At 59.1% G+C, this 27,759-nt stretch overlaps 1 protein-coding gene across 1 annotated transcript; it reads right to left on the reverse strand.

The window, feature by feature from the left end:
- Positions 1–1,994: 1,994 nt before the first annotated feature.
- On the reverse strand, positions 1,995–27,520 carry ABRAXAS2 (abraxas 2, BRISC complex subunit). Its single transcript, XM_029059443.2, has 9 exons — positions 27,428–27,520; positions 20,873–20,963; positions 16,605–16,641; positions 15,967–16,033; positions 13,366–13,556; positions 11,321–11,440; positions 10,217–10,301; positions 7,317–7,431; positions 1,995–3,135 (listed from the first exon to the last, which is right to left on the reverse strand). Exons 1-9 carry the CDS (start codon positions 27,497–27,499, stop codon positions 2,627–2,629), a joined length of 1,287 nt encoding a protein of 428 aa, XP_028915276.1. The 5' UTR covers positions 27,500–27,520; the 3' UTR covers positions 1,995–2,626.
- Between the last annotated feature and the right edge of the window lie 239 nt (positions 27,521–27,759).

A 27,759-nucleotide genomic window follows, 5' to 3' on the forward strand; every position in this document is an offset into this window, starting at 1 on the left:
TCCCGCGGCGACGCGGAGAGTCCCCAGCAGGAACGGCGTCTCGGCAACCGGAGGCGGCGTCCTTGTTTCACAGCCTCTTTCCCCGAGGCGATCCGGCGACCACGTCAGGGGCACTTCCGCGCTCGCCGCCTCTTCTCTCTTCCAGAAAGCCAGACGAAGCTCTGGAAAAACTACGCGGGACAGCGCTGGCCGGCGACTGGCTCCATCATACCCTCCCAGGCGCCGAGTACCGTGCTCCGCGCAGAGCCGGGGGCACCCGCTCCATCAATACCGTTGAACGTCAGGCCGGCCGGTGGGCCGTGGTGGGTCCGGGAGGTCCGACCTCCCCGCGGCGGAATCCTTGGCGTCGCAGGTTTCTGACGCCGGGGGCGGCGCTGGGGCTCCACGTGAAGCCGAACGGCTTTCGTCGGCCGGGGGGGGCGGGGTGTTCTCGCCTTTCTAGGGGATGGTCCAACACCCAGAACCTGTTCTCCTCCCGGCGGAGCACCACCGGTCAGATTCCAACGGAGGCCGAACATTCCTCGGCCTCACGAGGGAGGGAGGGGGCGGGGGAGGTGGGGAAATGGGTATTTTCCACTTAACGCTCCCGGTGAAGAGAAGACGATCACTGATATTGCCCCCGCCCGGAGATTAATAACCAGGGATCCTCCCCAGACCTAGGGAGGTGAGGAGGGCAGGAGGGATCCTGACAGGCCCTTGTAGACAAAAGCCCTTCACCCACATCCGGGCGGCGACCACCCTACCCCATCTCGACAGCCCGCCGAGGCCACCTTACCCCGCCCACTCCCTCCAGCCGATCCCAGGGCCGGCATCCCGTCCCCTCCCGAGCCCCCCACGCCGACCACGCCCAGCAGACGTTTATCTCTCCCTCTCCGGGCTCGAAGAATGCCGGGAGGGGCGGCCGACGGATCACCCCCCCCCCCGCCCCCCCCGGCTGCCCGTAACCCCACGCTGCCCACGACGCACGTCAGAACGAGGCGGCGGGCGGGATGAAATACGACGTTTTTATTGTCACATCTGACTGCTTCGTCCGGTGTACAGTGCAGGTTTTTTGTGCAGCATAAAAATAAAAAAATCTTTTCCCGTCCACGAAGAAACGGCGAGCCGGCCACAGCCTTCCTCCTCTCCGTCACCCCACGAGCGGAGCTGCCGGTCAAGAGCCGCCACCCGGAAGGCCGGAACGAACCCAGGCCCGAGAGGGAACAGGGCCGCCTCCCTCCCGGGACTCCCGAGAGCCCAGCTGACAGACGGGGCGCCGACCGACGGGAAGGAGGCCGACTCGAGGCCTTCCCCCGGCCACCCGGCCCGTGTGGCGGAGGGCGGGACGGGCCCCCCACCCCCGGTGCCCCGTGCGCTCCCCTGGGGCCGGGGCGGCCGGCTGCTTTTAAGGAGCTCCAACCAACCCCAAGGGGGCCGGCCCCAGAGAGCCCGGCGGGTCCCCCGGTGCACGAGCTCGCCGGGGAAGGGCCGACCGGCCTCTTCTGGGGCGCGGTCTCCCCGCCTTCTGGGCCAAAGCGGCATCTGGGCGGGAGTGAAACGAAAACTTAAGGTGCTTCCCAACAGACACCGCGCCTCATATCTCTAAAACGACGATGTTTTCCTTTCGGGCCCCGTTTCCAACTGATCTCTATTCGACCGATGGACTGGTCGGAGTTTCTACGCGTTCCCGCCCGGGCCGCCCCTCTCCCCGGCTTCCCCTCCCCGGCACCCCCCGCCCCCCCGTCCCCCGCCCCGCCAATCCTGACGCGGACTTCCTCCTCGTCCCGGAAGGAAGGACTCCCTCCGGACATCCCCCACGCGGTCTCCGACCGGTCGCCCGGGGGGGGGGGGGGGGGGGGCGTCTGCGGCGCCCTGCCCCGGCCCGAGGGCGTCCCCGAGGCCCGGCGACCGAAACCCACTCCCCGGCAGACCGCCTCTACCTCGGTGGCGGCTGGGCGTCTGCGAGGACGATAAACCGACTGGAAACGAGGGACTGCTACAGAAAAAGGCAACCGTCTGAAGTGATACACGTGTTACGCGAGGACAAAGGTCGAGACGAAACCCTCCGCTCGCAGCGTCCAAAGGTCACGCGGTCGGGAGGAGTGGGTCGGACTCGTTCCGATCAGCTTCCCTGGAATGGCCCCGACTCTTTTCTAGCAGAGGTGACTTTGGCTTCACCGCGGAACGTCTCTTTCGAGGCGGTCGCCGACCCGCCTCTCTTCCAAAAATGAAACTTCAAGGCATGATAGTGCAAGAGGTAAAGTTTTGATCTCGGAGAACGTTTATAGACTAATTGTGCTTCGGTCTCGGAATTCCAATCTGGCTTACGGGAAACGGGGTCACAAAACCAAGAGGGTCTTCCTAAACTTCATCTGGACTTCACTTCCCTGTCCACCCGTGAACTTCTTCAGGATGAGTGAGTATAACTTGATTATCCTAAGGATTCCACCGTGAGACTCGCAAACCGTGTCTCTGAGCGGAAACGAGCCGTCCGGGCGCGAGCCCTCTCCGGCGTCCGGGGCGCAGCGACCCTCCTCTCGGAGTCTCTCTGGGAAACGCCCGTCCAGATCCGCGCCTCGAAAAACTCTGGCCGTCCCAGCGCCGGGTCCGGGGTCCGGGGCCCGGGCTGAGAGTCCCGTGGGCGGCGCTAAACCTGGGCTCTCGGCGGGCCCCCGGGGTCCCCGTCGGAGCGCGTGCCCGCCCGGGGCTCCTTGGCCCGGGAGGACTCGCTGCCGGAGGACTCCGGGCGCTGGAGCGAGGTCTCGGAGTCACCGTCTCGGCATTCGGCCGTCGGCGGGGCCGGGGCGTCTCCGGCGGGCCGGGCGCCCGCGCCGGTCGAGCCGTAGTTGGAGGAGCCCACGGCCTGGGGGCGAGGCATGAACACGTTGCCCTCCGGGAGGGAAGCGCTCAGCAGGCTCTCCGGACCGGTCAGGTGGAAATCCGAATACGGCGGCGGCGGCGGCGGCGGCGGAGGAGGGAGAGGAGGCGGGGGAGGCCCGGAAGCGTCGGCGTCGCCCCTGGAGCCGCCGTCCCCCGCAAACCCGGAAAACGGGGCCGCCGGGCGCCTGAAGGCGGGCCCCGGGCTCTCCGCCGCCGAACGCCCGAAGGCGGGCCCCGGGCTCTCCGCCGGGCGGGTGAGCGGGGCTCGCTGCACTCCTAGGTAGAGAGGGGGAGCCAGGTCAGAGGGCCCCCCGAGGCCGAGCGCTTCCCGAGGCCGGCCCGCAGCCGGCGGTGGGGCCGGGCAAGGGGGCCGTTTACCGGCTGACAGCCGGCCCCTCGGGACCGAGGTTGGGATCTGAGGTCCCAATCGATGGTACTTGGGGGGCGCTTGCCGGGTGCGGCGCACTCTAGTAAGAGTTTGGGGGGGATCCAATGTCACAGAGGTGGTTAAACACGTCCCCTGCCCTCAGGGAGCTTCCAGTCTAGAGAACTACATGAGATCTGCCATCCCCCCTTTACCTCTCCGCAGCCAAACCCTCTTTTTCCCCGTTTCCCTCCGCTCCTCCACCTCTCCCTTCCCATCCCCACGGCACTGTACTCGTCCGCTCGACTGTATATATTTCCGTCACCCTATTTATTTTGTTAATGAATTGTACGTCGCCTCGATCCTATTTAGTCGCCATCGTCTTTACGAGACGTTCTTCCCCTCGACTCTATCTGTCGCCATCGTTCTCGTCCGTCCGTCTCCCCCGATCGGACCGTGAGCCCGTCAGACGGCGGGGACCGTCTCTATCTGTTGCCGACTTGTTCGTCCCAAGCGCTTAGTACAGTGCTCTGCACATAGTAAGCGCTCAATAAATACTACTGAATGAATTGAATGAATGAATCCCGGCGGAAGGACGGAGGGGGCGGGCGGGGCTGTGCCGTGCAGGAGGGGCAGGAGGGGAGGTGAAGGGATTGGGGGGGGGGGGGGATGAGGGGGTGGCGTCAGCCTCGGGAAACCTGAGGAAGGAAAACGAGGAGGGCCAGGGAGAGACCTGTTGGGAGAAAGGGAGAGAAGGGGGGAAGAGAGAACGAGAGAAGGCGGCGGGGGGGAGCGGAACTGGGAGAAGAGGAGGGACAAAATGGGGACGAGAGACTAACGGGCATGAGAGTGAGGGGCAAGAGAGAGGCGGGGGCAAAGAGAAAGGGTCGAGGAGAGGAGGGAGAGATTCAGCCGGCCTCTCCCGGCCCCGCCTGCCGTTCCTCCCCAAAGCTTCTCCGGCCCGGCTCCCTCCCCGCCCCGGCTCCCTCCCTGGCCTCTCTGAGGTTCCTCGGTGAGTGGGGCGGAATGGCTGGCTTTTCGTTTGGCAACTCCGGCCTCCCACTCGGGAATTTCTAGTTTTCAGTGGTCACCCCGGCTCGGCCCGTCACACACGGCTTCCACCCGGGGGCGTGCGCGAGATCCTCGCTAATCACAAGCAGGAAGACACCCGGCCAATTAAAAGCCACCAGCCTAAAGAGAGTCGGGAATCCCAAAGGGGGAAGGAGAAACCGGCGACCCGGTCGGGGGTCAGAGATCACGAGCGGTCGGCCTCTTCTTCGACTCCCTTCTGCGTCGCCCCGCCGTGCTCTCCTTATTCGGCCCCCTCCCGCCCCAGAGCACTTACGTCCGTAGCTGTCGTTTTCGCTCTCTACAGTAAAGTCAGCCCCTCCCTCTAGACTGTAAGCTCGCCGCGAGCGGGGAACGCATCTGTTGCGGTTATACGGTACGGTGCCCCGCACACGGTAAGCGCTCGATAAATACCACCGACTGACTCTCCCGCGCCGGTCGGTAGGAGCCTCCGTGGGTTCCGCGACCTCAGCCCGCCACGGCGAGGCCCGCCCCCCACCAGGACCGACGGCGGCCCGCCTCGCCTTCCTCCGGCGTGGACGAAACCCCTCGGTTCCGCACGTCCCCGCCTCCGGACCGCCGGGGCCCGGGCTCGCCGCCGCTGGCCTTCCCTCGGCCGCCAGGCCCCGGCTCGGGCTTTCGCGCTCCCCCGGCCCCCCACCTGGACCGCCCACCCGTCTCCTCCGGGTCCGCCGGAGCGCGGCCCTCCCTATCCCCCCATCAGAGCCTCCCACGGCACCTCAGGCTGGGAGAACTCACGCCCCTCTATCCCGCTCTTTACCCTCCCGAACTCCGGCTCCCGGCAGCTCCGCCCTTCAGGCTCCCCGCCCCCGCGGCCTCTTTACGGTCAGAGAACTTGTCCGCTCATCCTGTCGTACTGTGCTCTCCCAACAGTGCTCTGCACGGAGTAAGTGCTCAATGAATACCGTCGATCGACGGACCGACTGGGCTCCCCGCCAAGGGCAGGGCAGAACGCGGCGGCCCGGGGGCCCGCCGCTCGACCGGAGGCCTCCCGAGTGCGGTGACCGTCGCCCTCGGGCTCTGCCGGGCGCCCGCTTCGGGCTCCGGGGTGCCGCGGCCACCGGGTACCCGGGGAGCGGGTGGGGAGGCCGCCCCGCCGGGTCCTCCGTCCCCGACGACGCCACCGGAGGACGGGCGGGTAGCGGGTGCGGAGACCCCAGAATCCACCGGCGTCCCTCCACGGGCTTTGTCTGGCTCCACCTCTTTCATTCACCCTAAACCCAAGGAGTCTCAGAGAGGAGCGGCGCGGCCTCGTGGAAATCTCCCGGCCCCGGCAGTCGGAGGACCGGGGCTGTAACCCCGGCTCCGTCGACCGCTTGCCGGGTTACCCTGGGCAAGTCACTTCACTTCCCTGGGCTCGAGTTTCCTCGGCTGCAAAATACTAATAACGAAGGTATCTGTCTGAGCGCTTACTACGTGCCAAGCACCGTTCTCAGCGCTGGGGTAGATTCAAGGCTATGGGGTTGTCCCGCGTGGGGCTCACGGACTCAGTCCCCATTTCACAGATGAGGTAACCGAGGCACAGAGAAGCGAGGCGACTCGCCCCACGTCACACGGCTGACGAGCGGCGGGGCCGGGATTCGAACCCAAGATCTCTGACTCCCGAGCCCGGGCTCCTTCCACCGAGCCACGCTGCTTCTCTCCGAAATTCCTCAGGTTTACGAAGAAAGAAGTAGAGCTGGACAAATGGGGATTCAGTACCCGTCCTCCCTCCTACTCAGACTGGGAACCTCATACGGGACAGGGACCGCATCCAACCTGAATAACTTGTATCGACAGCGCCGTTCTTACTGGTAATAAAATAATTTGAAAAAAAATAAAGTACGTTTGGAGCCGAGTCCCCGAACTTCATTCTCCCACCCAGCTCCAGGAAGGGCGATGAGCGGTCAGTCCTCTCGGGGTTGGGGGGAGAGAAGGAAGATGGGGTCACCGGGAGCACTCTGATCTCAAGCTGAGGCACCCAGCTCCACCCCCCGAGACGCACACCCGGAGAGTACTGTCCGTAGGGAGCGGTGCCATCCACGGCAGGGCAACCAAGCCTGGGCGCGACATGCCAGGGGATGCGAGTCCCCCAGCGGAGCAGCAGAGGGGCTCCTCTCGTCCGGCCCCCCCGAGGTCCCAGGCCCGCCGGGCTGGACCGAGCCGACCGGAGTGGGGCCGGAGACCCCAGGCCCCCGCCCTCCCCTACCCCGACCCTCCCTGGCGGCCACCGCCCCGGCGCTCTTCCCCGGCCCCAAAACGGAGCAGAGTGGCGAGCCAACGTGCCGGGAGAGTCCGGCCTAGCCCGACGGACCCGGCCCGCCGGGTGGGGAGGGGAAGGGGCTCGGGGCCCCGGCCGCTCTGAGCCTCCAGGGAGTCCCGCGGCGGCCGTGCGGGCCGCCCTGCTCCGCCCACCCGGTACCAAACCGAGCGCGGCGGCGACGGCGCCGTGGGGGGGGGGGGCGCTCCTTTCCTGGATGAATGCCGATGACGGCGGTCCCCTTCCCCTCGGTCATCGACCACCGATCCCGCCCCGCTTCTGCTCCCACCAGCCGGGGGCTTCCACGGATGGCTCGCGTCCGTCCGCCCCACCCACCCGTTGGACCGGAAGCTCTCTGAGGGCCAGACCCAGCTCAGGGGCATCCTCCCGAGGGCTCAGCCCCGCGCGCTGGCCAGCGGGTGCTCGGTGAGTGGCACCGAGCGATCGATGGGAAATCAACCCGCCCGCCGACTTCCGGCTCCTCGAGGACCCGGAGGGCATCTCGCCCACGTCGGCCCAGCTAGAGGCCAGCGACCCTCTACCGGCGGACGTCGGCATCCCGCCTTCCGCTCTTCAGGCCTGTTTCGCCGCTCTCGTTACTGGCCGGTGGCCAGACGGAGGTCGGGGGGACGGAGGGGAACACGGGGAGGCCGGCCCTCACTCGACCGACCGTGTTCGTCGGCGAAGCTCGTGCTGTCAACACCCCGTGAGACGTGCGACCCGACCGCGCTTCCGTGAAAGTCGAAGCGGAGAAGACAGACTTACTCATCTCTTGCTCCTTTTCGCTTTTCCTCTGAACGATTCGCCTTTTTAATTTGTTTACGTCTGCCTGAAAGGACTCCACGACCCGCTCGCTCTTTTCTACATCTACGCAGACCGCCTGGGGACAGAGAGCATCATGAAATAAGTCAGCTCGGATGAAGTCAGAGGGCCTTCGGGAAACAGAGCGAACATCAAAAGGCCTCCTTCCAGACTCAAACGCAGACACACGCAAAGTATAGAAAGCAACCCCTGGGACCTTCCAAGAGAATCCCAGCTCATTTATTGGGGGGGGGGGGGAGCCGCGTTTCTGGAAAAACGGAGAACGAGGCACCCTTCCCCAAATAAGAAGCGTTCGAAACCGAGAAACGAGCTGAGAAAAAAACCCAAAGGATGGACGGAGAGCCCCTGGAGGAAAGCTAGTGGTGACTGAGTCTGGGATGATGTTCAGGTGATAAGCTCTTGAAAAGTACAAGACGGCCTAGTGGGTTTCCTTAATTGACCATTTAGATTCCGACAACCAGTTCTTCAAAAAAGCGGTGTGGGGATTTTTCAAAATCAGGGCAGGGGACGACGGGAAGAACGTGGAGGGTGAACGTGTGCCGATCTCGAGAGTAAATAAGAACCCCGGCCCAGGCCGGGTTCTCCTCACAGTCTGAGCGCGCCCATGCCAACTAATTATAATAGTAGTAAGAATTTTGGTATTTGTTAAGCGCTTACCATGTGCCAAGCACTGTTCTGAGCGCTGGGTAGATACTAGGACATCGGGTTGTCCCACTCGGGGCTGAGTTTTAATCCCCATTTTCCAGATGAGGTCACTGAGGCACAGAGAAGTTAAGTGACCTGCCCAAAGTCACACAGCCGGCAAGTGGCGGAGCCGGGATTAGAACTCACGACCTCCGACTCCCAAACCCGCGCGCTCTCCACCGAGCCACGCCGCTTCTCGATCTTCGCAGGGACGGCTTCAAACCAGTCGGTCTAGACCGGGCCGGGGGGGAGTCGAATGGGATCGCGGGCGGGGGGGCGGCTGCGACTCCGACCAGTCGGCCCTCACCCCGCGGCCTCGTGGCCCATTCCCGGACCCGGGGAGGGTGCCCCCGCATCTGGCAGGGGGCAGGGACGGCTCATTCCGCCAGCCTCCCGGCTGGTCGGCCCTCACCTCGCAGCCCGGCGGCCCGCACCGCGACCCGGCAGGGGGTGGTCAGGCCCGAGCCGGAGGCCACGTGCTCCCCGCTTCCGACGGCGTCTCTCCCCTGAGCCGGTCACTCGCTGGGCTTCCCGCGGCCCCGGTAACGGCGCCCGTCCCCCTTCCCCTTCCGCAGCTCCCGGGCGGGAGCAGCGTGGCCTGGTGCGAAGAGCACGGCCCTGGGAGCCGGAGGACCCGAGTACTAGCCCAGAGACACCCCTCGCCTGCTGTGGGGTCGTGAGCACGTCGCAACCTCTCTCTGGGCCTCGGTCTCCTCACCTGCAAGATGGGGATTCAACACTTGTTCTCCCTCCTACTTAGACTAGGAGCCCCGGGTGTGTATCTTGCATCCACCTAGAGAAGCGACGTGGCTCAGTGGAAAGAGCCCGGGCTTGGGAGTCAGTGGTTATGAGTTCTAATCCCGCCTCCGCCGCTTGTCAGCTGTGTGACTCTGGGCGAGTCACTTCACTTCTCTGGGCCTCAGTTCCCTCATCTGTAAAATGATGTAGAGAAGCAGCGTGGCTCAGTGGAAAGAGCACGGGCTTTGGAGTCAGGGCTCATGAGTTCGAATCCCAGCTCTGCCACTTGTCGGCTGTGTGACTGTGGGCAAGTCACTTAACTTCTCTGTGCCTCAGTTCCCTCATCTGTAAAATGGGGATGAAGACTGTGAGCCCCACGTGGGACAACCTGATTCCCCTGTGTCTACCCCAGCGCTTAGAACAGTGCTCGGCACATAGTAAGCGCTTAACAAATACCAACATTATTAAAATGGGGATGAAGACTGGGAGCCCCAAGGGGGACAACCCGATCACCTTGTATGACTCTCAGCGCTTAGAACGGTGCTTTGCGCATAGTAAGTGCTTAACAGATACTATCACCGTTATCGCCCCAGTGCTTAGAACAAGCTCAGCCCTCAACAAGTGCCTTTTTTTAAAAAGAAAAAAAAGATCTTTGTTAAGCGCTTGCCATGTGCCAGGTACTGTTCCAAGGAGGGGTGGGGGTTAGACACAGTCCATGTCCCATATGGGGCTCACGGTCTTAATCCCCCTTTCACAGGCGAGGGGACTGAGGCACAGAGAAGTAAAGTGACTTGCCCAAGGTCACACAGTAGACCAGTGGTGGAGCTGGGATTAGAATCCAGGTCCTTCTTACCCTTGGGGAAAGGTGCCTCGTTCTCCATTTCTCCAGAAACGCTGCTCCCCCCCGGATAAATGAGCTGGGATTCTTTCGGAAGGTCTCAGGGGTTGCTTTCTGTACTCTGCACGTGTCTGCGTCTGAGTCTGGAAGGAGACCTTTCGATTTGTTGCGCTTCTAACAAATCCCCTAACAGGGCCAGCCCGCGGTACGGCCCGCTCGGGGATTCAAGAGTCCCCGCCGCATCCCCCGGGCCCCCCTTCCCCGCTGATCGTCCCCCTGGGCCGGGAGCGCTGCCTCGGAACCAATCGCGGACCCAAATCACCGGTCCGACCAAAGGAACGAGCGGAGGCTACGGTCGTTCGCCACCCTGGGGCACCCCCCTCGAGGGGCTCTGCCCAAATGACTCCGGATCAATCCTGAGGAAGCTAGGACAGGGTCGTTTCCTCGGTCCTTTGCCAAGAGCGGTGTGACTTCACAGCGGAAGCCCCGAGGGGGACCCCTCGATGTTTCAGATCCCACACTGGAGGTGAAAGGAGCCGGGTGTTAACGGTAATATCAGTCGAGGTTAAATAAAGCCAGTTACCTGAACTTTTTCCTGAAGTGCATTATAAACCTGATAAATAGCCCTGATGTCCTTCATCACTCCATCTTTATCAAAAAAATCAGTACTAGAAAACAGATGCAAAAATAACGTTAGACAACAACCCTCTCAAAACATCCCTTAACCTTTACGACCTGAATTTCCACGCTTATCCGATGATCTCAACTCCTCTCCTACACTATCGGTTGGTGATATTTATTGAGCGCTTCCTTTACGCAGAGCATCTGTACTAAGCGCTTGGGAGAGTACAATACAAGTTTGGAGATACGTTCTCTGCCCACCAGGAGCTTATAGTCTAGGTGGGGAAGCTAAACTACGGATAGGGTCCGCCTCCAGGCAACGATGCTTCCCGAAAAACGCACCACCTTCGGGCCAGACCAGTTTTCTCCGGGGGACCGACCCTGTGATAAACGGGGGGAGCGGCTCCCGATCCGACGATGACCGGCTTCTGGGCCTCCGAGCCGCGAAGGAGGAGGTTTTAGAATGTCGAAGCCGACGAGGTGGGGCGTGATTTAGAAAGGCTCCAAGGGGCACGCTCCGGGACTTGAAACGCCACCTGTTTCGGGCCAAGTTTCTCCCGAATTTACACGGCACGTAGCTGACATTTCTACCACCAGATAAGACGACGTCCGATCCTCTCCTTTTAGCCAGAGGAGCCTGGATAGTTTGGTCCGCCACAGGTGAGTAATAAACCTCCCAGCCTGGGCCTGGAGCCGGTCGCCGAGGCTCCCCAAGAGGGCGGGTGACTTCTACCACCTGGCACGATAGAAACGGACGCGACTCTGCTAGGCGCTGGGCTAGGTCACCCTTCCCTCCCCGCCCTCCCCCCGCGGCCCGCCCCTCGGCAGGCGGGGTCGCCGGGGGGCGGTCAGGACCCCCGGCTTACCCGTGACCGAACCCCCGCTTGCTACCGGGCCCCCGGGCCGCTGAGCCAACGAGTCGGCAAGGTGAGGAGGGGCGTGATTCAGAAGGGCTCTAAGGGCCACGCTCCGGAACTTGAAACGCCGCCTGTTTCGGGCCGAGTCTCTCCTGGTTTCACACGGCCCGTCTCCGACGTCTTTTCCACCACGCGGCCATTCGACTTACCCGTGTTCTTTGATAACTTTGGCATAGGTTTGAGAAGTGTTTGGCACCGAAGAGGCTTTGTACTCCTGCTGACTAGTGTTGCCTAGATTGGGGATCGCGAGCGACACCCTTTGATTATACCTGTAGGAGAATTTGGGAGAGAGGGTTGAAAGGCGTGTCCCGCTCCCCGGCGGCTCCCGGGGTGGTGTGGCCGAGGGGCCGGGACCCCGGCCGGACCCCTCCCCGGCCCCGCCGCCCCTCGTTGGCGGAGGCGGCTTTCCCCTTCCCTCCTCTGAGCTGAGATGCAACCGGGCGGGGGACCAGCGGCCCCCGCGAGGCTTTCCCGCTTCTTTCCCAAAGAAACCGAGCTATCTCGCCGGCCACGTTCCCCCTGAAGACTAACCAGTCAATCCACCGACGGTATTTATCGAGTGCCGGCTGGGCGCAGAGCCCTACGCCAAGCGCTCGGGAGAGTACCGTACCGACACGGCCCTGCCCCCGAGGGGTCTAGGGTCCAGAGGGGGAGACGGACATTAAAATAAATTACCGAATAGGGGAACCAGCCGAGTAATAATAACGATGACGGTCGTGTCTGTTAAGTGCCCCGTAGGTGCCAGGCACCGTATTCAACGCTGGGGTAGACAGGAGATCATCGGGTGGGACCCACCCGGGTCGGGACCGCATTCCGGGGACGGAAGGAGCTGGGGCGGTGGCGGGCGAGGGGGCACGGAGCAGGGGCCGACCGACTGTCCCCCGGAGCAGCCCCCCGCCGCCCTGGGGCCTCAGCTCCACAGAGCGTTCCGCGGGCAGGGTGATGTGTGCGAAACCCTGCGCGAGCCCTGAGACCCTTCAGGGTGTCTGAATTTTTTCCGTTTCACTGCTCCTTCCGCCTCCGTCGCCAGCCCCATATGAAGACTACAGCCCGGCACAACGGACAGAGGACGGGCCAGGGAGTCGGAGCACCTGGGTTCGGATCCCGGCTAAGCCACTCGCCCGACCTTGGGCGGATCACTTCACTTCTTGGGGCCTCAGTTCCCTCGCCTGTAAAATGCAGATTAAGACTACGAACCCCACCTGGGCCACGTGTCCGACCTGATTATCTTGCATCTACCCCGGTGTTTAGTATGATGCCTGACACCGTCTAGGCACTTGGCAAAAACCATTAAAAAAAACAAACCCGAAAACCCGTGAGCCCCTTGAGGGCCAGGACCCGTGCCAAAGCTCCAGCCGCGTATTTTTTCCCCCGAGTTTAGTACGGGGCTCTGCACGCGGTAAGTGCTTAGCAAATACTCTTACCGCAAGGGAGCGCAACGCCCCGGCTGTGGCTTCCGTCCCACAGGACAGATGCCAATGGGCTCAACCGCCCTCCGAAAAGGTGAGGAGGGGTCTGCCGGGCCCGCTCCCCGCCGTCCGCCGCCCGACCCGCTACCCACATCTACCGCTTACTACCAGCCTCACTGCCCACACCCGCCACTCGCCGCCAGTCACACTGCCCGCAACCACTGCCAGCCCTGTTTGCCCCAAGGTCCTTCCAGTAGGAAAGGGAGCAACCAGGGGAGACTCCAGGGAGGCTGCGGGAAGGAGAAAGAAGGAACGAGAAGCCTGGGCTTTGAAAGGATTCATCCCGGAAGGCCCCGGTGGCCCCTGGCTCTACCATCCCGTCGCCCCAAAGGGGCCCGGCTGAGCTTCGCGCCTGCCCGGGCCACCCGCCCGAGCCTCTCTCCAGCAGTTGGTCCGGAGCCCCGCCCTCAGGGGTCACTCAGGTAAGGTACCTGAGTGACCGGTCCCTAGTACCTCCGAGATTCAGAACTGTTAAAAGAAAAAAAAAAATCCCACCCCAAAACCCGTCGGCCTTCTAGTCAGATCCACCCCGGACCGGAAACAACCGCCAAAGGGAATACGCTCCTTTCAGAGACCCGGAGTGACCCGGTCTGGCCAGGGGGAGCTGGAAGAGCTTCGCTTTTCCGGCACTCGGTCGGACGCGCTGCGGCTTTCCTGCGAGCCACGGCCGTGTCCCCACACCGTTCCCCGGGGGGGGGGGGGGGGAGGACAGGTCCCTTCCCTACCTGCGGTTCGGCCTGAAGAGCACGTGCTCCAGGGCGTGGGTGGAGTTATTGACTGTGGAGATGAAGCTGAAGAGCAGGAAGACGAGGTCGGGCACGCCCAGGAGGTGGGTCAGCTGGCGATGCACGATCTGTTCTCGATAGGACATCTGCTGCTGTGTGTTTCGCCTAAATCGGTACCAGCCAATCACGCTCTGAGAGAAACGGAGACAGAGAAAGAGAGAGAGAGAGAAAGTGAGAGAGAAACACAAGCAGAATCCCCAGACTTAGGCAAGACGGCGGGGGGCATCGGGCTCAAAAGGGATCGCTCGGATGCTGAGAGGGCCCCGTCGGCGAGCGGCGGAGCCGGGATTAAAACCCGGGTCCTTCTGACTCCCGGGCCCACGCTCCAGCCCGCTAGGCATCGCCGCTTCTCTCGACGAATTCCATTAAAAAATACGAACACAGACACTCCAGAGAAACGCCCTCACGATCAGAGCCGGAGGGCGGAGGGCGCTGAGGGGGGAGCAGGTGGCGGCTGGCGCCCCAGCTCCTTCTCGCCTCCAGCCGGAGGGGTCGGGCAGCTCAGGAGAAGCCCGGTCGTGCGACGGTCTCCCGGCAGCCGCGCCACGGCCGTCGGACACGCCGGGCTCCGCGGAGGCGCCCGCTTCCGGAGGCGGCTTCTGACGGCGGGGCGCGGACGGCAGCTTCCACCGGACGACGGTGGAAGCAGAGCAGCAGCGGGGCCTAGTGGATGGAGCTCAGGCTCGGAAGTCACAAGGACCCGGGTGCTAACCCCGGGCCTGCCACTTGTCTGCTGCGGGCAAGTCATTTCACCTGTCTGTGCCTCGGTCGCCTCATCTGTACAGTGGGGATTAAGACGGAGAGACCCACGTGACAGAGGGGCGGTGTCCAACCTGATTAGACTGGACTTAGCCTCGATCAGACCGGGAGCCGGTCACGGGGCAGGGACTGTCTCTTTCTGTCGCCGAACTGTACACTCCAAGCGCTTGGTACAGTGCTCTGCACATAGTAAGCGCTCAATAATACGACTGAATTGAATGATTAGTTCCTATCTACCTCTGTGCTTATTATGGTGCTTGGCACATAGTAAGCGCTTAGCAAATACCACAGCAGCAAACGAAACAAAAAAAAAACGATAACACACCACACAATCTGATGGCGCACTGACTGGGGTGCCGAGGGAAGCGGGGGGCGGCGGCAGGCGGGAGCAGTCTCCCCTAACCCAGCAGCTCAGATCGACTCCAAAGCGCCCGCCGCCAGCCCAAAAGGACGAGGCTGACGGTCATCCTGGTAGCTGTCCTATTGCAAACTGGGAAAATACAGTCGCTTCTGTTTCTCTCAGATCCGAGGACCATCCGATCGATTTTGCCCCTAGGTTTCCACACTATCCTGTAGGCTGGTGGCTTTCATTCACCCTTTTTAGCGTTGGGGATGAGTTCTACTCCTCATTTTTCCACTAAACTGAATATGTGCCTTCCCGAGGAAAAGAAGGTCTCTCCTGATGTGAAACAGACAGAATGACGTCGATCTCTATGATTCTATTTATCTCGACGATGTTGTTTTGTTCCGTTTCGCTCTGTCGTCCGTCTCCCCCGTTTAGACTGTGAGCCCGTCACTGGGCAGGGATGGTCTCCATCTGTTGCCCAATTGTACATTCCAAGCGCTTAGTACAGTACTCTGCACATACTACTACTAATAATAATAATGTTGGTATTTGTTAAGCGCTTACTAGGTGCCGAGCACCGTTCTAAGCGCTGGGGGAGATACAGGGTAATCGGGTTGTCCCACGTGGGGCTCACACACTTTTAATCCCCATTTTACAGATGAGGGAACTGAGGCCCAGAGAGGTTAAGTGACTCGCCCACGGTCACACAGCTGACAAGGGGCAGAGCCGGGAGTCGAACTCATGGCCTCCGACTCCGAAGCCCGGGCTCCTTCCACTGAGCCACGCAAGCGCTCAATAAATACTACCGAATGAATGACCAGGGCTGACCCTGCCGCATCACCGGATATAATCCCCGCCACGGTTTCGCGGCTTCTTCGCACCTCGTTGAGGGATGCGACTTCTGGGTGGGGGGCAAGGGGGCCGTGGGCGATGCCGGCCTGGGCTGAGGCTACGGAGCTTCAGGGTGGGAGGGCCACGCGGGCACTCGCCGCGGCCCCCGTGGCTCTCGGCCTCCCCCTCCCCGGAGGGGACCAGTTGCCGCTTGAATCGAGAGTTCATTCGAGCAGCAGCGTGGCGGCCCAGGGGAAAGAGCCCGGGCCCGGGAGTCACAGGACCCGGGTTCTCATTCCGGCTCTGCCGCCGGCCTACTGTGTGACCTCGGGCGGATCCCCTCGCTTCTCTGAGCCTCGGTTTCTTCATCTGTAAAACGGGGGCCGCTATGTGTTCTCCCTACTTAGCCCGTGCACTCCATGTGGGACAGGGACCGTGCCTGCCGCGATCACCCTGTATCTACCCCGCTGCATAATAAGCGCTCCCCAAATCCCACAGATACTGTTACGGTCGGGCTGTAACCGCAGGCGTACGTGTCTGGACGAAGCGGCGGGAACGACGCTCTCTCTCAAGCGCGAACCCTCAGAGGACATCCCCAAACTTACCTTTCTTCGATCTTTGAGGATCCTGTCCAGACTCTCTTCATTAACCTTGCCCGCGTAGTCGTAGAAGCTGAAAGAACGGGCGAGGCCCAACGGAGGAGAAGTCTCAGAGTTCGAACCCGCGCGAGTGCCGGCCGGACGCCGGCCCGAGTCCCCAGGGTGAGGCGGGAGGGAGGGAGAAGAGGAGGGAGGACGGACGGAGGAAGGATAAGCCAACCGAGGGGCCCCGAGCCTCCGTCTGGCTCCAGCGGGCTGGACCGGCGTGGGCGCCGCAGCACGGCAGGCTCGGGCCCCCGGCGGCAAGGGCAGGAGCGCCGAGGATCCCTGGCCGCGGAGCGGGGGTCGGGAGGGCCCCGGAAGACCCCGCGGGCCCGTTCCGGTCTCGGACCCCGGTGAGGCGTGCCGCACCGCCCTATGCCCTCCCCTCCCCGGGCCGAGGCCCGCCCCCCGCCCCCCGCCCCCGGGGCCGGGCGCCTCGTCTCTCTGCCCGGGGGGCCCGGAGCGCCAGCCTCGGGGCGCCCCGGGGTCATTCCCGACCCTGCTCGGGCGGCGGGCCTGGCCGCGGCCTCGCGTGGGGCCCCAGTCCGGTCGGTCACCAGTCAGTCGGCAGCAGGGCAAAATGCAGCACACGATCGGCTTACCTGAAGAGTCTCGAACAGGGCTCATGGTTGTGGATCTCTGCGAGGACGAAAGGGAAGAGCCCTCTCAGTTAATCACTTCAGACCAACGGGGGAGCCGGAAAAGAGCCCGGGGCCCAAGTCTCAGACAGGGGACAGGCGGTCATCTCGGCTCCCAGAGCTCAGCGCGAAGCAAGTGCTTAACGTGGCCATCGCCATCGTAGATATCATCAGGAGCGCCGCTGTTCGAAATAAGAAGCTAGACCTTGCTCTTAACCACTTCCTGAATGTCAACACAACTTGGTATGTGAGGAGACACGGAAATCCCTCCCTAAACAGTTCACGGTGACTTCACAACGCCTTCTCTCTGCCCAGGTCAGGAAGGCGTCTTACGTCTATTCGGTGCCCGGGGCTCGGCCCACACCAAGCGTCCGATCGGCGGCCCGGCAACGGAGGTGATAAGAACGCTCCCGAGAAACCCATGAAATGAGAGCGGGGGGATAGGGGAGCCGAGGGGCCTCCGTCGCCGGCCCATCCAGCTGAGAGCAGGACAGGAGCAAAGCAGGGCGGAGGAGGCTGCGCTCTTCCCGCCCTCAGCCTTTCGCGTGGCCCCCGAGAGCCACGGCCTTCGAGAGGAGGCGAGCTGTGGCCAGGGCAAGGGAACCGACCCCTCCTCTGTGACAGAGAATGAGTTCTCTCGAGGGCCTCTTGGGCCGGCGAAGCAATATCCTAAGTGGTGAGGGCAGACCCTGAAAGGGCTAACGTGCCTCGGCGTGAGGACTCCGAGTCGGGCCGGCTCCCCGGCTCCATCCGCCAGGCCGGGCCGCCGCAGACGCGGCCTCCCGGGAGAGCCTTGTTCTTGTTCTTGTCTGTCCGTCTCCCCCGATCAGACCGTAAGCCCGTCAAACGGCAGGGACCGCCTCTATCTGTTGCCGACTTGTTCATCCCAAGCGCTTAGTACAGTGCTCTGCACATAGTAAGCGCTCAATAAATAAATAAATACTATTGAACGAAGAGCCGTCCCCGCGGCTCAGGGCCGGAACCACTGGCTGATGACGCCGGGCCAGAATCCCGGGGTGTCGCTGGGATCACATCTCTCCTCTCCCCAAGACCCCCCGCTGCCCGTCCGGGCCCTCTGCTTCCAGTAGACGCTCCTCAGAGTCGGCTTCCGGGCTCTCCCCGGCCCCTCTCTCCGCTCTCTTCTCCCGCCGTTCCCCGACGACGCGTCTTCCTCACTCCTCCCGAGCCAACCTCGGAGCCGTCCCTCGCCGTCCACTCTCTCGCCCCCGCACCCCTCACGCTCGCTCTCCCCCGGGCCTGGTACTCCCTCCTTCTATCTCCCCATCCGAGAGACCCCAGCTCCGCCCACCTCCAAATCCCTCCTCCAGTCCCGCCGCCTCCGAGAAGGCTTCCCCGCCGACTCCGCGGCCCCGAGTCACACCGGCCCTTCCGCCGCCTGGCGGACACCCTCCGAGCGCTCACGTCTACGTGTCTGCTCCGCGCAGATTCGCCCTGACCGCTGGACTTGGAAATCCGTTTCTGTCCGGCTCCCCTCTTACAGTGGAAGCTCCTGCATCGCTTTCTTATCCCGTACACACCGAACGCCTCAGATATCCAAGGCCCACCTCCTCCAAGAGGCCCTCCCTGACTACGCCCTTATTTCCTCTTCTCCCACTTCCGTCCGCATCACCCTCGCACTTTGATTTGCTCCCCTCGGTCATCCCTCCCTCGTCCCCGCAACGGGCAGGGAATACGTCGATCGGCTCGGTTCCCGAGCACTTTGCACAGCGCCCCGCGCACGGTAAGCGCTCAAAAAACAGGGCTGATCGATCGATTAGGGTCAGGGAGGGAGGTGGCCGAAGCTGACGGGGGCGGGCCGCCCCGCAAGCGGGGCAAGGGCCCCATCTCGGCGCTCCCGTGGGTTCGGGGAGCGCCGGCCGAGCCCCGAACGAGCGGCGGGCCGGCAGCCGGCGGGCGCTCGGGCTCCCACGTGGACTCCTGCGAGACGGGCACGCGTCCGAACGACCAAGGGGGGCGGCCTGCATTTGCAGGAAAGTGAGAAGTAGCGAGGCCTAGAGGAAGGAGCCCGGGCCTCCACGTCAGAGGATGCGGGTTCTAATCCCCGCTCCGCCGCTTGCCCTGCCACGTGACCTTGGGCAAGTCACTTTACCTCTCTAGGCCTCCCAATTCCTCGCTGGCAAAAGGGAGATTCGATACTTCCTCCTCCTCCCCCTGAGACTGTGAGTTCTGCGTGGCCCTTGCTGATCTTGTAGCTACCTTCGGGCTCGGTACACAGTAAGCGCTTAACAGACCCCATACTGAGGACGCCGCCGCCGCCGCCGCTCCGGGGATGAAGCTGTGAAAATGACCTTATCGGACGTGCCCGGAACGTCCCCGCGCAAACCGTGTGGATGTCGTTGGCGGGGAGGGCCGGGACGCCCACAGCGGCACCCACGCAGAGAAGCGGCGTGGCTCGGCGGAAAGGGCACGGGCTGGGGAGTCCGAGGTCGTGGGTTCTGATCCCGGTTCCACCGCTTGCCAGCGTGACTTTGGGCAAGTCACTTCACTTCTCTGGGCCTCAGTTCCCTCATCTGTCAAATGGGGACGAAGGCTGTGAGCCCCACGTGGGACAACCTGATCACCCTGTATCCCTCCCAGAGCTTAAAACAGTACTTCGCGCACAGTAAGCACTGATCGAATACCACCACTATCAAGTCAGGGTCAGGGTGCAATTCGGTGACTGGCGGATCTGGGGCGCCTAGAGGCTGGTCTCCCCTGGGGTTCTGGCCCTCAGATCATCCCCAGACCACCCTGTGGAGGCAGGGGTGGGAGCCCTGAGACCTCCGCCCTCCGTCAGACCCGCGTCTCCTCCAGGGCTGCCTGGCCGGAAGAGCCGACGGGCTTTCCCACGTGGCTTCCCGCTCACCGTCCGCCTGCGGCACCCTCGAGCCGTACGCCCGCGTGCCCGCAGGGTCCGGGCCGCCCGCCGGCCTCCTTCCGTTCATCGCCACGCAAGCGACACTGGCAGGAGAGGCCGGGGGGACCCGGGGGGGTGGGGGGGTGGGCACCGCCATGGGCTGTGGGGTTCAAATTCCACCCTCTCTTTGGTTAAGAGGAAACTCACCCAAAAAGCATCCTACAGATTGTAATCCAAAACACACCGTGTGGGAATGTACACCTGGAGACTTTCTTGGCTGCCAAACCCAGCGTCCTGAAAAGTTGTGGTTCACAGGCAGAACTCAAAATCTGCGCTCAAGTCCCTGCCGCCTGTTCCGGTGGGGCGGACCAGTTGCTGAACTCCCCGGAAGCAGGGTCTTTAAACTCGCTTCGAGGGGGCGTGTACCGAGCACCTCCTGGGCACAGAGCACTGAACTAAGCGCTCGGGGCAAGTACGAGAGCGTCAGTACTCTCTTTTCTTTCTCCCCCTCTCTCTCTTCCTACCTCCTGCTGCCCAATCCCACCTGCCCTACTCTTCCCTCCCCACATTTACCCTGCACCGTTCTACTGCTCCGTTGCCGAACTGTCCGTTCCAAGCACTCAGTACAGTGCTCTGCACATAGTAAGCGCTCAATGAATACTATTGAATGAATGCTCCCCTCTCTCTACCTGCGATGTCGAACGAGAGCCGACGGTTCAACTGGGTGATTTACAAACACACCGACTCGGAAAAGCCAGCTCTGCTTTCAACGTACTGACGTTTCCAAGGGACCGAACATCTGGAATGAAAAACGAGGCGAAAGACTAGCCCGTGTAAGGCCGTGAGTAATCTGGAAATAATCCCACTGGGACACAGCGGCCCAGTAAACTTCTTAGTTTTTGCTCTGAACGTAGCTAACTACCGGTCGGCGTCGCGGCCCGTTAGCCCCTAACGCCATCCGGCATTGGCAGCGCCGCAGACGGCGACAGCCTCGATACCGATCGTCGGGGATCTTTCGGCTCGCTTTGATTTTACTCGGAAGATAATAATCCAGAACCTAAAACACCGGGGCGCCGTCGTTAAACGACAGCAGCCCGGCCGTGTCCGAAAGGACAGGCAGCGTAGTCGAAGCAGCGAGAATCCCAGAAGTTGACATTCTCGAAGACTTCCGGAGCCTCGTCAACGCCCAGACACCGAATATCCCAATTCCCCTTCTCAAAGAGTTTAAACTGAAAATGTAACGATGGCAAGAGACGATACATCGATAGACTAGATTCCCGACGCGACCACCGCGTTAAAACCCCACGCAAAATCTGAAATGAACGAACCCGTCGGAACGCTGCCGGAAGCCTTGTTTTTTTTTTTACCGACTTACCTATTACTTGCAGAAATTCTGTGTTGCTGATTTGCGAATCGCTAATGCTAAACGTCTCCTCTTGTCTCACCTCTCCCAGCAAGAATCCTTCCTGTGGTGAACGAAAGAAAACGAGCTGCACGCTAGCGATCGATGATAAAACTTATCTTACCGCTAGCCCGTTCGGGGATCAAATTCCACAGAGGCAACGATCGTCGCCAGAAGTCCCGGATCGCGTCCCCCCCCCCGCCCTTAAAATCGGTCCGGACGTGTCCGGTCGACAGGTTAGCCGACTGCGGAGGGGCAGAGGTGGAAGGGGAGATGGGTTCCACATCGTCGCTCGTCACGCTCTCGCTTGTCCGGCCAGCTCGGCTCGCCCCGATCCCCCGAGCGGAGGGAACCGGAAAACCAACGCTCTCGGGTCGCTTTCTGACTAAAAGCCCGACCCGCGAGGCCCCGCGGGCGGAAGCCGAAACAGGAAGCTCTGCCGCTAAAGGCTAGAGCTCTTAAACCGAGCGACAGAACCGACCGCTTACGCACTTGGGAAAAAAACAGAAACCCCAATCAAATGCATCAGCTGGGTTCCTCTCGCTACTTGGGTGGCGTGAGAATTTCCGCCACTCAACTCCAAAATGCCCCGTCGCTTGGGCGAAAGCGTTCCCTCCCGCCGAGGGCAACGCCTCTCCCACGGACAGCGTCGTTTCGGCCGGGACGGGGGACGGGGTGAAAATATCTGACTGCCCAGAAGGGAAACGGGCACGACCCTTCAACGCCAGGGGCCTAAAAGCCCCCGAGGGGCACACCGGCTCCGGCCCGGTCGCGTGCGGCGAATGAAAGCCCCCTCGGTGGGCAGGGGGTCCGCCCGCCTCTCCCCTAGAGCTGGAACGACGGGTGGGGTGCCAGCGGGGCGGGCTGGCTCTCTAACTGTCCCCCTGCACCCCTGGGGCCTCGCAGTTCCAGGGGAGCGTCAGCCCCCGCTGCCAGCCTCGTGCCCACCCAGCCGGGTGACCCCAGGCGCTCGCCCGCTGCCACCTGGCAGGGCCGGGGAGGACAGACCCGGCGGCTCCCCCTCCTCGCACGCCCCCGCGCGGACCCCCGGTTCCGCCAGGGCCTCCCCCCTCCCCGAACTCCGACCCCCTGCTGCGGCCCCAGGTCCCCCCACCCCGACCCTGGCCCGGTCCCTCCCCTCGGGAGTCAGAGGTCGTGGGTTTTAATCCCGGCTCCGCCACTGGTCAGCTGTGTGACTCTGGGCAAGTCACTTCGCTTCTCTGGGCCTCAGTTACCTCATCTGTAAAACGGGGGTGAAGACCGTGAGCCCCACGTGGGACGATCTGATGACCCTGTATCTACCCGAGGGCTTAGAACGGTGCTTGGCACATAGTAAGCGTTTAACAAATACCAAAATTATCATTATTATTATTATTATTACTATTATTAATCCCGGCTCTGCCGCTTGTCAGCTGTGTGACTCCGGGCTAGACCCTTCACTCCTCTGGGCCTCAGTTCCCTCCTTTGGAAAAATGGGGGTGAAGGCTCTGAGCCCCATGAGGGACAACCTCATTACCCTGTATCCACCCCGAGTGCTTAGAACATAGTAAGCGCTTACCAAATACCATGATTATTATTATCTTGTATCCTCCCAGCACTCAGAACGTAGTAAGTGCGTAACAAATACTATCGTCATCATTATTATTACCTTGTATCACCCCCAGCATTTAGACTATAATAATAATAATGATGACGGCATCTGTTAAGGGCTTACTATGCGCAAAGCACTGTTCTAAGCGCTGGGGGAGGGGGCTTGTCCCACAAGGGGCTCACAGTCTTAATTCCCATTTTACAGATGAGGTAACTGAGGCACAGAGAAGTGAAGTGACTTGCCCAAAGTCACACCGCTGACAAGTAACAGCTGACAACATAGTAAGCGCTTAAATACCAAAATTATTATTATTATTATTACCTTGTATCCCCCCCAGCACTTAGAACATAGTAAGGGCTTAACAAATACCATCATTATTATTATTATTATTACCTTGTATCCCTCCCCAGCACTTAGAACATAGTAAGCGCTTAACAAATACCATCATTATTATTATTATTAGCTTGCATCCCCTCCAGCGCTTAGAACAAAGTTAGGGCTTAACAAATACCATCATTCTTATGATGATTATTACCTTGTATCCCTCCCCCAGCGCTTATAACATAGTAAGCGCTTAACAAATACCATCATTACTAGTATTATTATTGGCTTGTATTCCGCCCCCCCAGCGCCTAGAACACAGTAAGCGCTTAACAAATACCATCATTATAAGTATTATTATTAGCTCGTATTCCCCCCGAGCGCTTAGAACATGGGAAGCGCTTAACAAATACCATCATTCTTATTACCTAGTATCCCCTCCAAGCGCTTAGAACGTAGTAAGGGCTCAACATATAATACCATGTTATTATAATATTATAATATGATGCTTGAGAAGCAGCGTGGCTCAGTGGAAGGAGCCCGGGCTTGGGAGTCAGAGGTCATGGGTTCGAATCCCAGCTCTGCCACTTGTCAGCTCTGTGACTGTGGGCAGGTGACTTCACTTCTCTGTGCCTCAGTTCCCTCATCTGTCAAATGGGGATTAAGACTGTGAGCCCCACGTGGGACAACCTGATTCCCCTGTATCTCCCCCAGCGCTTAACACAGTGCTCTGCACATAGTAAGCGCTTAACAAATACCAACATTATGATTATTATTATTATAATTATTAGGATGATTATTACCTTGTATCCCCCCCAGCACTTAGAACATAGCAAGGGCTTAACAGATGCCATCGTTCTTTTTATTACCTTGTATCCCCCCCAGCGCCTAGAACACAGTAAGCGCTGAACAAATATCATCATTATTACTACCTTGTATCCCCCCCAGCGCTTAGAACACAGTAAGCGCTTAACAGATATCATTATTATTACCTAGTATCTCCCCCAGCGCTTAGAACATAGTAAGGGCTTAACAAATACCATCATCATTATTATTATTACCTAGTATCCCCCCCAGCGCTTAGAACATAGTAAGCGCTTAACAAATACCATCATCACTAGTATTATTACCTAGTATCCCCCCAGCGCTTAGAACATAGTAAGCGCTTAACAAATACCATCGTTATTCTTATTACCTAGTATCGCCCCCAGTGCTTAGAACATAGTAAGCGCTTAACAAATACCATCATTATTCTTATCTAGTATCCCCTCCCAGCGCTTAGAACATAGTAAGTGCTTAACAAATACCATCATTATTATTCTTATTATTATCTAGCATCCCTCCCAGCGCTTAGAACGTAGTAAGCGCTTAACAAATACCATCATCACTGGTATCATTCCCCAGTATCCCCTCCCAGCGCTTAGAACATAGTAAGTGCTTAACAAATACCATCATTATTATTCTTATTACCTAGTATCCCCCCCATAGCGCTTAGGACATAGTAAACGCTTAACGAATACCATCATTATTATTCTTATTATTACCTAGTACCCCCTCCCAGCGCTTAGAACATAGTAAGCCCTTAACAAATACCATCATTATTATTCTTATTATTACCTAGTACCCCCTCCCAGCGCTTAGAACATAGTAAGCCCTTAACAAATACCATCTTTATTATTATTCTTATTATTACCTAGTACCCCCTCCCAGCGCTTAGAACATAGTAAGCCCTTAACAAATACCATCTTTATTATTATTCTTATTATTACCTAGTACCCCCCAGTGCTTAGAACATAGTAAGTGCTTAACAAATACCATCATTATGATTCTTATTATCTATCTTGATTCTATTTAAATTAAACCCTACTTAAAACTCACACCCTTCTTAAAACTCACCTCCTCCAAGAGGCCTTCCCAGACCGAGCTCCCCTTCTCCCTCTCCTCCCTGGACCGCCCCCCCTTCACCTCTCCGCAGCCGAACCCTCTTTTCCCCCCATCTCCCTCCGCTCCTCCCCCTCTCCCTTCCCCTCCCCTCGGCACCGAACTCGTCTGCTCGACTGTATATATTCTCATTACCCTATTTATTTTGTTAATGAATTGTACATCGCCTCGATTCTGTTTAGTCGCCATCGTTTCTACGAGACGTTCTTCCCCTCGACTCTATCTATCGCCATCGTTCCCGTCCGTCCGTCTCCCCCGATCAGACCGTGAGCCCGTCGAACGGCGGGGACCGTCTCTATCTGTTGCCGACTTGTTCGTTCCAAGCGCTTAGTCCAGTGCTCTGCACATAGTAAGCGCTCAATAAATACTATTGAATGAATAATACTAACGTTGGCATTTGTTAAGCGCTTACTATGTGCAGAGCACTGTTCTAAGCGCTGGGGTAGACACAGGGTCATCAGGTCGTCCCACGTGGGGCTCACAGTCTTAATCCCCATTTTACAGACGAGGGTACTGAGGCCCAGAGAAGTGATGTGACTTGCCCACAGTCACACAGCTGTCAAGTGTTCTTATTCTTATTACCTAGTACACCCTCCCAGCGCTTAGAACATAGTAAGCGTTTAACAAATACCATCATCACTGGTAGTATTCCTTAGTATCCCCTCCCAGCGCTTAGAACATAGTAAGCGCTTAACAAATAGCATCGTTATTATTCTTATTATCTAGTATCCCCTCCCAGCGCTTAGAACATAGTAAGTGCTTAACAAATACCATCATCACTAGCATTATTCCCTAGCATCCCCCCCAGCGCTTGGAGCACAGTAAGCGCTTAACAAATACTATCATTAGTATTCTTATTACCTAGTATCCCCCCCAGCGCTTAGAACATAGTAAGCGCTTAACAAATACCATCGTTATTATTCTTATTACTATCTAGTGTCCCCTCCCAGCGCTTAGAACATAGTAGGCGCTTAACAAATACCATCATCACTAGCATTATTCCCTAGCATCCCCCCCCCAGCGTTTAGAACATAATAAGAGCTTAACAAATATCATTGTTATTATTCTTATTATTATCTAATATCCCCTCCCAGCGCTTAGAACATAATAGGCGCTTAACAAATATCATCATCACTAGCATTATTCCCTAGAATCCCCCCCCAGGGCTTAGAACATAGTAAGTGATTAACAAATACTATCATTATTATTCTTATGACCTAGTATCCTCCCCCAGCGCTTAGAACATAGTAAGTGCTTAACAAATACTATCATTAGTATTCTTATGACCTAGTATCCTCCCCAGTGCTTAGAACATAGTAAGCGCTTAACAAATACCATCGTTCTTATTATTATTACCTAGTACCCCCTCCCAGCGCTTAGAACCTAGTAGGCGCTTAACAAATATCATCATCACTAGTATTATTCCCTAGCATCCCCCCCCAGAGCTTAGAACATAGTAATTGCTTAACAAATACTATCATTATTATTCTTATGACCTAGTATCCTCCCCCAGCGCTTAGAACATAGTAAGCGCTTAACAAATACCATCGTTCTTATTCTTATTATTACCTAGTACCCCCTCCCAGCGCTTAGAACCTAGTAGGCGCTTAACAAATATCATCATCACTAGTATTATTCCCTAGCATCCCCCCCAGAGCTTAGAACATAGTAATTGCTTAACAAATACTATCATTATTATTCTTATGACCTAGTATCCTCCCCCAGCGCTTAGAACATAGTAAGCGCTTAACAAATACCATCGTTCTTATTCTTATTATTACCTAGTACCCCCTCCCAGCGCTTAGAACATAGTAGGCGCTTAACAAATATCATCATCACTAGCATTATTCCCTAGCATCCCCCCCCAGCGCTTAGAACATAGTAAGTGCTTAACAAATACTATCATTAGTACTCTTATAACCTAGTATCCTCCCCCAGCGCTTAGAACATAGTAAGTGCTTAACAAATACTATCATTAGTACTCTTATGACCTAGTATCCCCCCCAGCTCTTAGAACATAAGAGCTTAACAAATATCATTGTTATTATTCTTATTCATTCAATAGAATTTCATTCAATAGTATTTATTGAGCGCTTACTATGTGCAGAGCACTGTACTAAGCGCTTGGGATGAACAAGTCGGCAACAGATAGAGACGGTCCCTGCCCTTTGACGGGCTCACGGTCTGATCGGGGTTGACGGACGGACGAGAACAATTATTATTACCTAGTATCCCCTCCCAGCGCTTAGAACCTAGTAGGCGCTTAACAAATAGCATCATCACTGGCATTATTCCCTAGCATCCCCCCCAGCGCTTAGAACACAGTAAGCGCTTAAGAAATACTATCATTATTATTCTTATGACCTAGTATCCCCCCCCCAGCCCCTAGAACATAGTAAGCGCTTAACAAATAGCATCGTTATTCTTATTCCCTAGCATCCCCTCCCAGCGCTTATTACAGAGTAAGCGGCTACCATATAATATGATGATGACGAGGAGCCCCGGGCCTGGCCCCAGCGCTTAGAGCCCAGTGAGGGCTCCGGTCCCCAGCGCCCCCCCCCCCGACCCCTGACCCTTGACCCCTGACCCCGGGTCCGCTCCCCCCCCCTCGGGGATTCCCCCCCCCCCCGGGGACCCCCCACCCGGGCCGGGCCGGCGGGGGTCTAAGCTCCTACGTGGTCGGCGTTGCTGTTGGCGCTGTGGTAGCAGACGGCGCTGAAGGTGTAGCCCGAGATGGAAGCCGCCATCTTGGACGGCGGCCCCTTGCCCACAATCCACCGGGGCGCGGGGGCCGGGCAAGGGGGCGGGGCACCGACGCACTTCCGGTCCCGCCGCGCCGCCCCCTGGGAAATGTAGTCCTTCCCTCACCCAGGCGCCCCCCCCCCCCCAAGTCAGCCATATTTAGGATGATGATAATAGTGTTGGTATTTGTTGAGCGCTTACTCTGGGCAGAGCACCGTTCTAAGCGCTGGGGGAGATACAGGGTAATGAGGTGGTCCCCCGTGGG

This window comes from Ornithorhynchus anatinus, chromosome 3 (assembly GCF_004115215.2).
Source record: "Ornithorhynchus anatinus isolate Pmale09 chromosome 3, mOrnAna1.pri.v4, whole genome shotgun sequence".
Classification (NCBI taxonomy): domain Eukaryota; kingdom Metazoa; phylum Chordata; class Mammalia; order Monotremata; family Ornithorhynchidae; genus Ornithorhynchus; species Ornithorhynchus anatinus.